Source organism: Hemitrygon akajei, unplaced genomic scaffold (genome assembly GCF_048418815.1).
Source record: "Hemitrygon akajei unplaced genomic scaffold, sHemAka1.3 Scf000045, whole genome shotgun sequence".
In the NCBI taxonomy this organism is placed as follows: domain Eukaryota; kingdom Metazoa; phylum Chordata; class Chondrichthyes; order Myliobatiformes; family Dasyatidae; genus Hemitrygon; species Hemitrygon akajei.
The window spans coordinates 5,989,704-6,003,787 of NW_027331931.1; the positions used below are offsets into that span (position 1 = coordinate 5,989,704).

Sequence of the window (14,084 nt, forward strand, 5' to 3'; positions counted from 1 at the left end):
CAAGCGCCGACCGCCTCCTCAGAGCGGAGAAAACCTCAAAATAAATGTCCGCTTTCTGATTTATTTCCATTCCCCTCCGAGGGAAGTTGGGGCGTTTGTGAAGCGTCTCCTGAGGCTGGAGTCTGATGTATCGCTGAGAGGTAGGAGGAGACGGCTCGGCCCGTCGGTTTGATGCCGGCTCCCCGGGGAGGGGGGATTTTATTGAAAGGGTAAAGATGGTGAGAGAGGGGGCGGACAGGATGTTTGTCCTGGCGGGGACAGGAGGGGCTCATCTGTGGAAATGTCTGAGCCCACGGTGGTGTCGAGCAGAGGGATTCACCACATTGGGGGGCAAACACGGCAGACTGTTGCCCTGCAAGCGGGGTCAATGGTCCGGGCAATGTGACAATTATTTGGGCTTGTTGAGATTGTACCTGGAATATGGTGTAAAATCCCGCTCCCCATACTAACACGGGTTATACAGACCAGAGAACAAACTGCCGGAGGAACTCAGTGGGTCGGGCAGCATCTGTGGAGGGAAACGGACCGTCAACATTTCGGGCTGAGACCCTCCCTCTGGACTGAGATTCGACGCGAGATAGTCAGATAAAAGAGGTGAGGGGTGCGAATGGGGCAAGAGCTTGGGACTGAGAGGTGGATCTAGGCGAGGGAGGAGGTGGATAGATGGAAATTGTGACAGGAGTGAGAGGTGAGTGTTTGGGGCAACACGGGGCTGCAGAAGTTGGAAATTAATTCCATGATCGAGGAAATGGGGATCGGGCAGAAACATGTGTCTGAGATGGGAGAGCTGTGAATGTGAAATAATGTGGGAAATGAGGCCGATGTGTCGGGCAGCGTGTGAGGGGCGAGGAACAGTCACCGGGTCACGTGGGAGACACTCCAACGTCACGTGATCCCGTTTTACCGCAGATCGGCGGCATCTGCGGGTTTGTCTCCGAGGCCCCGCCCCCTCCCTGATGACTTAATAAGCACTGCGCATGCTCACATTCCCGGGACGGCCAGTGATTATTTTTCTTTGTATTTGCTGAAGCGGGTCCGGAACGGTGAATTGTCGGCGGGATCCGGATCGGGAGAGGGGCCTCGCCCCCTCGGGCGGGGGGGTCGGATCATTCTCTGCGGAGCGAGACCGACAAGATCCATGCGGTGAGTTCTGAGTCCGGTCCGGAGCGATGATGGGCAGTGAGTCCCGGTAACTTCCCCGAACTCGCGGTCGCACCCCATTTCCTGGACAATACCTACCGGGGTCTGTCCGGGTTGTGAGATCTTCACTCCAAACCTGGAGATACCCACCGTGTGTTAATAAAAGTTGGTTCAGGGAGAAGGGTAAATGCCAAAGTTCCTGTTGCTCTATCTTTGTCATTTTAGTACATAGCAGTATGTACTGTTAATTCAGTGTCTGTGCATTGCTGAAGCACCATCAGTAATCGTCCTTGATCCCTTCTCCCACCCATTTCATCTGCTTAATCCCTGCCCATCTTGTTCAATCTCTGCCCACCCGACATCCCACCACCTCGATGATAAATATCGACAATCTCTCTTCTACCGTTGCCTTCATTGTGAAGTATTTTGCCTCATGGAATTATTTCTGAAATCCGTGTTTGTTACCTGAACTCCCAGAGGATTTATCTAATGCAGAATGTGGAAGGATAAAGACAGTCACCACAATTTTAGTTTCAAAGTTACCAAATGGCCGCTGTGTTAATCTTTGTCAGACGGAGACTCAGTGTTTAAAGTTGAGTCTGTTATTTCCTGTGTTGGTCATGTTTGGAGAGGCAATTTTCCTGTTGCCAGGAGCAGCCGCAGGATCTGCAGGGAGTGGTGCACATTTTTATCTCTCTGGTCACTTCCTCTCATTGAGAGTTAGTGGCCTCGGGAGCAGATGGAACAGACTGATAGTGGGGTGGGGAGGATGTTGTGAGCATTCACTGTATCGACTGTATTAACCCTGTGTTGGAATGAGGAGAAAACTAATGAATGTGGGACTTACATTTGTGCAACTTTGTTCAGGCCGTCACAAACATCTTGTGATCAGTCAATAGTTGTGCATCATTTAAAGTAAAAAGAGAAAATGCTGGAACCGTTCAGCAGATCGGGCAGCATCAGTTCTGATACTGAGTCTTCCACAGTTTCTCTTTCCACAGATCCAGTCTGATGTACCGAGTTTCCAGCATTTAATTTCAATCTGAAATGAAAAGCCTGTTATTCCTGTTAGCCCACAGGAAATGCGACGGCCAATTGTGCTGAGCAAAATCTCATTTAACTATAAGATAATGATAAAATGCTTTCAGTTTAGCTGCTGGAGACAATCTGAAACGTGATCCACGCCCAGGTTTTCCAGCCCAATATCTGGCCCAGTCAGAGGTTTATCAGGTTCCCATTCTGCCATAGATTGATGTAGGAGTGTTAGTTTTTGAACTCTGAATGACCGACACACTGCAGCATGATGCCGGCAGCAAGAGAGTCCTGGGAAAATTGGTGCTTGTACTATAATCCTGGGATGCAGACTCCGGGAATATGGAACTCTCAGTATTTGGGATTTGACCAGGACAGTACTTCTGTAGATGGGGCTGAATGTTCCTCCCCCCACAATGAATCATAAGTCTGGGGTTGTTGGACATTGGTTGTGGGGGAATCCCTGATGTGGGGACGATGTGTGAGGATTCTGGGGTCGGTAAGTGTCACGTTCAGCTGTGCGACCCTGTCACAGATTTTGACCCTGGTGAAATGGAGCTGGGGATCGAGCTGCTCAGGCTCATGAGGTGTTGAGCGAGTGTTTCTGGTCTGGTCTCGGTTGTTTGCTTCTGGAGTTCCTTTGGAGGCAGTGAGTGCTGATCTGAGGAGAGAATGAGTTCCTATACCATCCCTCACATGGAGAGGAGGTCATTAAATGTTTGCAGCAGTAGAATTGGACCCAGGGGTTCAGTGTTCAAAGCGTGTTTGGACATTTTCCCTCACTGTCATCTGTCTGTTAGGCAATTGTCCTGGACCTGTGCTCACTGGAGTTCAGAAGGACAGTGGGAGTGGTGGTTGTGCTTGTTTAAGGAAACCTAACGAATGCTGAAAAGCCTGGATACAATGGACATGGAGAGGATGTTTCCATTAGACGGAGAGTCTGGGATCTGAGAACACAGTCCCAGAATAAAGAAGCTTCTCTTTAAAATTGAGATGAGGAGAATATCAAGTAAAGGGTGACTGATCTGTGGAATTTGTTGCCACAGAGGGTGGATGAAGCTGTTATGGGGGTATATTTATGGCAGAAGTTAATATATTTGTGTTTGTTCCTAGTAGCTTCAGGGTTACAGGAGGAAGGCAGGAATATGGTGTTGGAATGAAATCAGCCATGGTTGAATGCCGAGGCAGACCAGATGTATCAAATCACCTAATTCGCTTCCTGACTGAATGATGGCTCCTTCTTATCCCATATCGTTTTGTGATGTGTGAAACAATTACAGATTTGTTCACTCAGATCATTATATTTGTCTTCAATGTTTAAATTTCAGTGAGTTTTATTTTCAGGAACATTGAGCAGTAATGTTTTGTTCTCCTTTGTGTTGTTAACGTGCTTCATTATTTTTCATGTTAAAGCTAAATCTGCGGTGAGAGATTTACTGGAAGAAAAGCCCACAACTGGAAGCAAACCACAACTGAGGTCGAGGGAAGATCAACAAGTGAACCAGCCCGAGGACTGAGAGCATCAACTGGACAGAACTCTTCTGACTCAGGGTTTCCATTGATTCAGTCAGGAGAAAGTTTGGTGAGTCTCATTTACTCAAACACTGGTCCTTTAGACATTACAAACCTACACAAAGAAAGGTAGGAAATAGTTGGGGTGAGACGGAATGTGCCCAAAAGTACCAGTTATGCCTCTGTCAGACCCAGTTACAATCAGTTCAGCTCTGGAAATGTTCTGTCAGTATCCCAGCTCTTTAAGGTCACTCACATTCCCTCAGTATTTGGTCATTTCAAGGTCTTGCGTCTTGTGAAGCAGCTTTTCGTCACTTCTGAGTGGGGAGATGGAAACAAAGTGGAGAGTTTATACTTAATATCTTTCAAAAAAAGTAATTCTTTAAACTTACCTGCTAGAAACTTGCTTGGCCTTTTCTCCTTGGAGTGATGGAGAATGAGAGGTGACCTGATAGAGGTGTGTAAAATGATGAGAGGTATTGACCATGTGGATAGCCAGAGGCTTTTTTTTCCCAGGGCTGAAATGACTGACATGAGGGGGTATAGTTTTAAGATGCTTGGCGGAAGGTAGAGGGGGGATGTCAGGGGAATTTCTCCACACAGAGTGGTGGGTCTGGAAGGCATTGCTGGCGATGGTGGTGGAGGCAGATACAATAAGGTATTTTAAAAGACTCTTAGATAGGTACATGGAGCTCAGAAAAATAGTGTTATGCAGTTGGGTAATTCTAGTCAGTTTCTAGAGCAGGTTACATGGTTGGCAGAACATTGTGAGCCAAAGGGCCTGTAATGTGCTGTTGGTTTCTATGTTCCATGTTCAAACTTACTAACTATACCCTATATATTCCCAACCAAATGATTGATATAGATGACAAGTAACAATAGGTATAACCATGGAGAACATCACGAAGCACTGGCCTGGAGCCCAATAAACAGCCCTTCCCCATTACCCTCTGCGTCCTGCCATTTAGCTGTTCCCAGACACTGGGGTTCTGCCACAAACACAACGTTCAGGAAGATTAGTCAGGAAACCAGAGGATACTGCATTGACTGACCCACCCCACACCAGATCACCCTGGAAAGTTTTCCCCAGAAGCATTTGGGGTTTTGTGACCCAGTTCGAGAAAAGGACCACGATGCCCACTCCATCAACAACATGGCAAAGCCGGACACATAGCAGGAGACTTAATTTGATACAATACAAGATTCAGTGATGAAGCCTGTTAAATTTCCTTCATTGTCCCCCTGAAATCATTAAAAACGTCAATTGAACAGCTTTTGAAAACAAGTTCTCACCCACACGTGACATCACTGTGCACCCCCACATGCCTGATGACACGTACCGGGATCTGACTTCACTCTGTACCCCTTCATGCCTGATGACACGTGTGGGTTTCCCACACAAGGATCTGACATCACGTGTGCAATTCCTTATGTCACATAGACGCTGAGACGGTTGAACTTCACCGGCTGAGTTAAAAATTACCTGACCCACCCACACACCCCACCCCATAGTCAACAGAGAAGTTACGCTCTTCCCATTGGAGTGAAGTGATGTCAATCACTGGTTACATCCAATAGCAGAGGCAGACCAGCTGAGAAGGCGTTACCCCCACTGAATTCATCTCTTGCTCCCGCTTTGAACTTCCCGTCACAGCGGAACAAATTCCAAAGTAGATGTCCAGCTTTTTGAATTTTTATACAGAGTGGTGGGTTCCTTTAATGTGCTGCCTGGTGTGATGGTAGCGGCAGATACATGGGGACTTTTAAGAGATGTTTAGATAGACAGGTGAACGTGAGGGAAAATTCTGTAGGCATTAGGGATTAGTTTAGTTGGCAATGTAATTAATTGAATAGTTTGAGCACAACATTTTGGGCCACAGGGCCTGTTCCTGTGTTGTACTGTTCTGTGTTCTGTGTCTCTTGTCAAAAGGTTTCAGGGTTATGGAGGCAAAGCAGGTGAGTGGGAACAACAGGTCAGCTGGACCCCAATGTGGGAAAAGTGAGATCACCCACTTCTGTAGGACAAATTGAAATTCTGAGTGTGATTCAATGGAGATGGACTGAGGTGCAGAGGGTAGGGAGGGAGGTCCAAGGTACATTGTATTTATTGCAAGAGTTATTGGTATAAGAATGAAAATCATTTTATCAATTATTTGGGTTTTGTGGAGATTGTACCAGGAATATGGTGTAAAATCCCGCTCCCCGTACTAGCACGGGTTATTCAGACCAAAGAACAAACTGCCGGAGGAATTCAGTGAGTCGGGCAGCATCTGTGTTTGAGAAGGGACTATCAATATTTCAGGCCGAGACCCTCCCTCTGGACTGAGAGTAGACGGGAAATAGTCAGAGAAAAGAGGTGAGGGGTGGGGATGGGGCAAAAGCTGGGGAGTGAGAGGTGGATCCAGGTGAGGGGGAGGTGGGAAGGTGGAAATAGTGACGGGGCTGAGAGGTGAGTGGTTGGGGCAACACGGGACTGCAGAAGATGGAATTTAATTCCATAGAGGATTAACAAAGAGGTTAGAGAGTATTTGTTATAGAGAGTGCAATGAAGGTTCACCAGACTGATCCCTGGAGTGGTGGGGTCATAATATGAAGAAAGATCAAATGCGATATCGCTTTCATTTAGAGAATTGAGGACTGAGAGATGAACACATTGAAATGCACAACATCATTACTGATTGAACCAGAGATCCCAGTCTCTGAAAAAGGTGGTGGACTGTCCGGGACTGAGATGAGGGGAAATGTCTCCACTCCGAAGGTGGTGAATGTTTGTAAATCCCCACCACAGAGGCGGTGAAGACTCAATGATGACCCTCACTGCATAAAGAGGCTGGGAGATGGGTGGAGACTGAAGGGATCGAGGCAATGAGATTTGGGAAGAAACGTGGCTGAGATGGGACAACTGCTATCATGTCATTGGTTGGAGGGGCTGAATGTCCTTCTCCTGCTGTTTCTCACTTGATGTTTCAGTGTTCCTGTCCAGTGAACCCAGAGGATGTGAGTAGAAATTAGTGCTTGTAAACATAGAAGTGATTTGAATGAAACCTACACAAGTCCTTTTTGGGTTTAATTCATCTGTTAGACAGTAATGGGAAACAAACCCATATTTCTGTGACCTAGGGGGTACAGGGATGGGATGGGAATGATACAGAGAGAAAAATTAAAAATGTAGCTGGTGTAAATTTGAAATGTAGAAAATGTGGCAGGTGAATCAGGCAGCGTGTGAGGAGCAAGGAACAGAGTCACTGGTTTAAATGAGAGACCCTGCACCATCACACCATCCTGTTTCCTGCTCCCTTTTTACCACAGATATGCCGTATCTGCAGGTTTCTTTCTGACGACCTGCTCCCGCTCTATGACGCAGGTGAGAGTAAGCGTCGGCACGGACTAGAAGGGCCGAGATGGCCTGTTTCATTGCTGTAATTGTTATATGGTTATGTGATCACATTGTACATGCTCTGTCCCAGGATGGGCAGTGAATTTTTGTGGATGGATACGGCGGATCATATGTGGGGCTGAGATCAGGAGAGTGACCTCGCCTCCTGGGGCGGGCAGTCGGGTGATAGATCATTCTCTGTGAGCGAGACCAATCAGATCCCATAGGTGAGAATTGAGGTAGGTCCCAAGTGTTGGGCAGTGATCCCCGTTATTTCCCTGAACCTGCTGGGTGTGTCCGGGTTGTGGGACCTTCACACCGAACCTTGTAAGATGAGCTGCCGTTCAGCCCAAGGTGCTGTGGTCCAAGGAGCCGGATGAGGTGGTGAGGCCGGGACTGAACCCATCCATTGAGGTGTATCCCGGAAACTTTACCTCCATCACTTGGCCCAGTAGCGGATCCAAGATTCACCTGGATCGATACCTGGGTTCAATAATTGTTTCCATGTATTTGGGCTCCTAAAAGAATTTCTACACTTCACTTCACTTCACTGAGAGAATATTTCTTCCGTTCAGATCAGGGAGTGAGATCCGTATATGTCACGTTCACTCATTGTAGGTGGACATTTTTCTTTCCTTGCCTCCATTCCTCTGTTACAGATTGCCGAAGTGCAGCAAATGTTTCCAGGTACATAACCCTATTAATGAAAGAAGGAAGCCTTTCCATTATTTCGGGCTTCTCAAACATTTGTACACTTCAGTGGATTCTTCACCCAGAATTTCCTGAGGAGAAGCTCAGTCTGTCTAATATTTCCACACAATTAAAGTGGGGACTCGTTTATTATTTTCATGTCCCGAGGTACAGTGAAAATCCTGTCATGCAAACATTCCAGCTGGAGAGGGTGCAGAACAGATTGCTGAAGACACTGGCTGGATTCGAAACAGAACGTCGACTGTACTCTTTTCCATAGATGCTGCCTGGCCTGCTGAGTTTCTCCAGCTTTGTGTGTGTTCCTTTATATCCCCTGTCCGGTTTTATAAAATGTGTAGGACAGTTACAGATTTCATCACTCGGATCATTATATTTATGTTCAAGATGTAAATTTCAAAGAGTTATATTTTCAAGAACATTCAACAGAAATGTTCTGTTCTTCTTTGTATTGTTAATGTGCTTCATTACCTCTCTGATCAACGTTAGATCTGCGCTGAGAGATTTGTTGGAAGAGAAACCGACAACTGGAAACAAAGAACAACTGAAGACGAGGGAACAGCAATAATTGAACGACCTGAGGACTGAGAGCACCAACTGGAGAGAACCCTTCTGGCTCAGAGTTTCCCATCATTCATTCGGCAGCAAGTTTGGTGAGTCTCATTTACTCAAACACTGGTCCTTTAGACATTACATACCTGTACGAAGGAAAGTAGGAAATACTTGGAGTGAGACTGAATGTGCCCAGAAGTACCAGTTATACATCTGACACACCCAGTTGCAATCACTCCAGGTCTTGTAATGTGCTGTCTGTAATCGCTGTTCTTTAAAGCCACTTCCATTCCCTCAGTGTTTTGTTCATTTCAAGCTCTTGCATCTTCTAAAATAGATTTAGATCACTTCTGATATTTCCTTGCCTGGCTGTGTTAGTTCACAATCATCTCAAAATGCTTTGACAATTTGCTCCCTTTATGAGATGCCGCAATTTCATCTGGCTGTTGCAAGCTGCAATGATATACTAGCCCTTCAGTATATGGTTGTGCAAGCCTTTGCTAAGAACCAACCATCTGATGTCAAATGTCCCAGCACAATACAGTATTTCATTCAGTCCCAGAGGGCAAAAAACAATCGATTATTTACATTTATATACCCTTTCATCATCAAATACTTATCTACTAATAAATTGTCAGAACCCACGACCCTGTGATTAAACAGAAATAGGTTTTACAACGAAGTTATGTTCCAATTTGACCCGGTACCAAAGGGACGGGTTATACCTGTAGTGGAGATGAACGAATCTCATGGAGCTGACGGGGTCGGTTCAAACTCAGTCGTTGCAGGACGGTAAACAAAGTGTTACGGCAGATGATGGAGCAGTTGGTATTAAGGTAGATGCAATGTTCAGAGAAACTGTGGAAGGATAGGTTGTGGACAGGGCATCATGTAGTCAGTTGGATGTGTTGAAAAGTGTTTCCTTCAATACAATATTAAGAGTAAGAGTAACTTAAACATGGAAGGCACGTGTTATCACGGTTACCCAGACTTGACTGTTGAAAGAGCAGAGCTGGCTGTTTGATGTTCCGGGATTTAGTTGTTTCGGAATGCAATTGCGAGAGGTGAAAGAGGGACAACTATCATTGCTAATCACAGTTACAGGAACGGAGGACATCATGGAGGGACCATCGACAGACTCCGTGTGGGTGAAAGTCAGAAACGGGAAGGGAGCTATCATTCCGTATGATATAGGACTCCCCCAAAGCCACTTGGTTAATGAGGAGCAGATAACTTGGAAGTTTTTGGAATGGCTGACCAAGGTCAATACTTTGACCTCAACCTTCCTGATATTGATTCCCACCTCCTTATTTCAAAATGTGTCAAAGGACAGAATGCGTTGTGAAGGATTCCTGACATAGTATGTGGATCGGACAACTGGAGGAGAAGTAATACTGTATCTAGTATGAGGCAATGATGCTGGTCATGTTGCAGACGTCACGATAGGTGACCTTTTTGAGATAGTGACCACAACACCTCAACTATTATCATGGTCATGGACAAGGATCGTAGCAGGCGATAGGAGACAGTATTTAATTATTGGATGGATAGTTGCAATGGCATTTGTAGCAACTTGGAAGCCTAAATTGGGAAAACATTTTCACAGACAAATGTACATTGGGACTGTGAACGTCGTTTCAGAAACATTTGTACTTGTCCCCCAGAGAGGGGAAGAAGGTTCAGTGAAATGAATCGTGTTTCACAAGAAATGGGAACGTTTAGACAAGTGGTAAAAGGAAGCATTATTAAGGTTTAGGAAGCAACATTTAAGCAAGGCTCTCGAAAATTATAAGGTAGCCAGCAAGAATCTTAAAAATGGACTTAGAGATCGAAGGGAACTTGAGAAGTCCTTGGCAAGTAGAATGAAGGAAAACCCCAAGGCATTCTACACATGGGTGACGAAGAAGAGGGTGAATAGATTGAGGGTAGAACTACTCAGGAGCAAAGATGGAAACGTGCCTGGAGGATGAGGTGATAGGTGAAGTCCTTAACGAATTCTTTGCTTTAGAGTTACCAAGGGGATGGACAGTGACTCTGACAATAGCATAGGAGCGTGGCAATCTTAAGAAAGAGGTGTTGTTGAAGCTTCCAATATACACTACGTTATGACAGGAAGTGAGGGAGGAGTTTAGAAGGGCATTGCCAATGATCTTTGTGCCATCTCTGGCCACAGGCGTAGTAATACAGGATGAGAAGATGGCATATGTTGTTCTGTAATTCATAAAAAGTAATATATATAATCCATGGAATTATAGACCAGTGAGTGTTACAGCGGTGCTGGGCTAACTCTTGGAACGGATACTTGGGAACAGGAATTAGAGCATTTGGAGAAACATTAACTTACTACGGGTTGCCACTTCAGCGTTTTGATGGTGAGTGGACAAAAGTGTAGCGGAGGTACCAGAGATAATTTTCCACCATCTGTGACAGCCATGCAATGACATTCGGATCAACAGAATCCGATAAAGAGGCACCATGGCATTGTGCATGGAAAGTTGTGTTCAACATGACTTAAGTTTTTTGAAGAGGAGTGTCAATGAGGGTGCGGGGATGGATGTTGTACATTAAACTACAGTAAAGCCGTTGAAAAGGTGCCACATGAAAGCTCGGTCTGGAAGATAAGTTCACATGCGGTCCAGGGAGAGAAAGTTAGATGGATTCAAGATTGCCTTGAAGGTAGTAAGCAAAGAGGGGTGGTTGAAGGTTTTTCCTTGAAAAGAGGCCGTAAGTTGGGACATTTGATATTCGTTATTTCATAGCAATGATCTGAATGCGAGTGCACAAGGCTTGACTAGTAAGTTCACTGATGACACAAAATTATTAGATGGTACCCATGGTGAAGATGATCGTAGCTTATAGGGGATCTAAATGGGTAGAGGAGTGATAAATAGATAGCAAAACCTACACGAGCAACAAAAGTTTCACACTGAGGTTGGTGATGATGTGAAGGGACCTGTCAGAGGAAGTGGATGAGGCTGCACAATTGTATAATTCCAGAAGCAGTGGCGATGTGTAGATGGCGTGAAGAGGCCAGGAGAGAAATGGGCTCAAAACAGGAAATTAGGACCATTTCTGTGGGCACTGTGGTTAACATTTTCTGATTGGGCTGTACAGTCTGTATCTGCCTCTGTAATTCTTTCCTGAGTATGCGTCAGATATCACTGGACAGACATGGAGTGGGAATTGATGGAAACAGGGAATACTTGGTCCCTAAGCCAACAGCTGTTCTCATACAGGGGTTATAGGTTCCGTCATATTTAAAAAGTAATTGTACTCTCTGACTCACTGTCTGCTTGTGTGTAATTCAGAACATCACCAGCAGGTAGAGCTTTTCTGCACCGGGACCAAAGTGTAAACAAGAAAACAACAACCAGGAATCGTCAGTCAGAATCAGAATGGCTACAGGTATGATCACTGGGATCTTTATAATTAAACTTTCGTCGCGTTTGTGCACAATAGATCAGATGAATTAACTTACACAGATGCTAACGTGCACAGAAACGTTTCATCAAACAGGGTCCTTGATTCCCTAGGTAAAGAGGTCTTAAGTAATCGATCAATCCAGCAGTTCCAGTGCAGGGACCTGACACCGGTAATGGTCGAATCACTCAGGTCACAGTGTAAAGCTTCACCTGAGTGAAAACAACAGGGAGTCCTGAATTAGGTGAATTAGAGTGAAACACAGACAGGAATGTGTTGTTTGTTATGTAAAAGTCCAGGTTTGGAGATTGTTGCAAATCAGGGCCTGTTTAGAGGTGAAAGACATCTCAAACTTTTATTTATAAAATTCAGAGCAAGATGATGGGAGCATTTCCGAGATTTCAGGGACTGTGTGATAACACAGCATTTCAGGTTTTGGTCGGGTAGCTATCAACTCCCCCCTTGGTTTTCTTGACTGCTGCACAAAGGAGATGAAGGGAGTTTCGAAATATGTTTTCTGCAAAAGAGCCAAGAACATTGCCAACGTTTATAATTGCTGAGGTTCAAAAAGGCAGCTCATTGTAGGTAAATTTGTTGTGTGTTTCGGTGTTTTAATGCCACAATGAATGTCTAGGCTGTGGACAAATGGCGATAGTGATTTTCTCCAAAGACGTTTAAGGAGCTTCTATGCTGATATAGCACAGGAAATATAAAAGCAGCTGGAGACAAACAGAATCAAAGAAGGCGACTGGGACAACGTGATGTCATTGGTGAATACGATTAAAGTGAATCCCACGACATTTCCGGAGAGGAACTAGGGTGGAGAACACACAAAATTATAAAGAACCTCAGCAGGTCAGGTAGCATTTTCAATCTGCAATCTCTCAGGCACTAATACATCCTTACTGTAGTATTGGTACCAGAACTGTACAGTCCATTCCAACTGGTCCAACCAACAGTTTATAACCTTGTCACAAGATCTCTCTGCGCTTGTATACTGCTCTGCAACTAATGATGGCAAAACTGCTAAATGTCGACTCCACACATTGTCTCCTGTAATCCAGTGGATGAACGGTGTGTGACACTGTGGACTGGACAGTGTGCACATCTAGGTAATGGTCAGTATGTGACACAGGGGACCGGAAAATTTGACACAGCAGACGGAGAGTATGTGATCTTGGGGATCTGGCAGTGTGTAATCCGGTGGTTTATCCGTGTGTTTAAAGAGCAAACACGAGGAAATCTGCAGATGCTGGAAATTCAAACAACAACACACACAAAATGCTGTTGGAGCACAGCAGGCCAAGGCAGCATCTATAAGGAGAAGCACTGTCGACGTTTCGGGCCGAGACCCTTCGTCAGGACTAACTGAAGGGAAAGATAGTAAGAGTATTGAAAGTAGTGGGGGGAGTGGGAAATGCGAAATGATAGGAGAAGACCAGAGGCTCTTTCCAGCCCTTAGCTTCATGCACTCCCTGCGGTCTTCTCCTATCATTTAACATTTTCCCCTCCCCCCCACCCAACTTTCAATACTCTTACTATCTTTCCTTTCAGTTAGTCCTGACGAAGGGTCTCGGCCAGAAACGTCGACAGTTCTTCTCCTTATAGATGTTGCCTGGTCTGCTGTGTTCCACGAGAATTTTGTGTGTGTTGTTATCCGTGTGTGACGCTGCTGACTGAACAGTCTGTAACCTAGGGAGGTTTTTGCTTGTGAAGAATAATCTCAGTGATATTTTCCGGTATCACTTGACACCATTCCATTAAGAATCCCTGGTTATCAGTGTGTTTAACTACTGCATAGCCAGTGCTCAGTACTATTGTGTCTATCCTGTTCTGTATCTGGGAGTGGATGTGTCCACTCACTGGCTTATCAGGATGGTCACCTGGCAGGAAGTGTGGTTCACATTCACCAGCAGAGTTCCACTCCAAATCCGGTCAGCCAGAGTCTCGGCTCCATTGTTTGATGGCTCTGTGTCTGTTCTCGCTGGAATTTAGAAAGATGAGGGAGGGGAGATATCATTGTACCCTTTCGAATGTTGAAAGGCTTAGACAGAATAGATGTTGAAAGATGGTTCTAGTGGTGGGGAAGTCCAGGATAAGAGGGCACAGCCTCAGAATAAAGGATCATCCTTTGAAACAGAAATTTACTTAGCCAGAGGGTGGTGAAAGTGTGGAATTTGCTACCACAAGCAGTTGTGCAGGCCGGGTCATTGAGTGTATTTATGGCAGAGACCTGTAGGTTATTGATTGGAGACGGCATCAAATGTTAGGGTAAGAAGGCCGAGAAATGGAGTTGAGGAGGGGAAAAAAAGATCAGCTATGTTTGAATGGCGGAGCAGATTCG

General features: G+C 45.4%; 1 protein-coding gene across 2 annotated transcripts in view; it reads left to right on the plus strand.

The window, feature by feature from the left end:
• Window positions 1–1,001: 1,001 nt before the first annotated feature.
• The window catches only part of LOC140720636 (NACHT, LRR and PYD domains-containing protein 3-like), a 41,648-nt gene continuing 28,565 nt past the window's right edge, over window positions 1,002–14,084 (plus strand). For both annotated transcript variants that reach the window (XR_012097235.1, XM_073035470.1), the window contains exons 1-4: window positions 1,002–1,143; window positions 3,586–3,754; window positions 8,258–8,421; window positions 11,629–11,725. Coding sequence is in view for 1 of the 2 variants with exons in the window: in XM_073035470.1 (XP_072891571.1) it covers window positions 11,716–11,725 (10 nt within the window). In the remaining variant the exon portion in view is untranslated. The remainder of the gene's footprint in view (window positions 1,144–3,585; window positions 3,755–8,257; window positions 8,422–11,628; window positions 11,726–14,084) is intronic.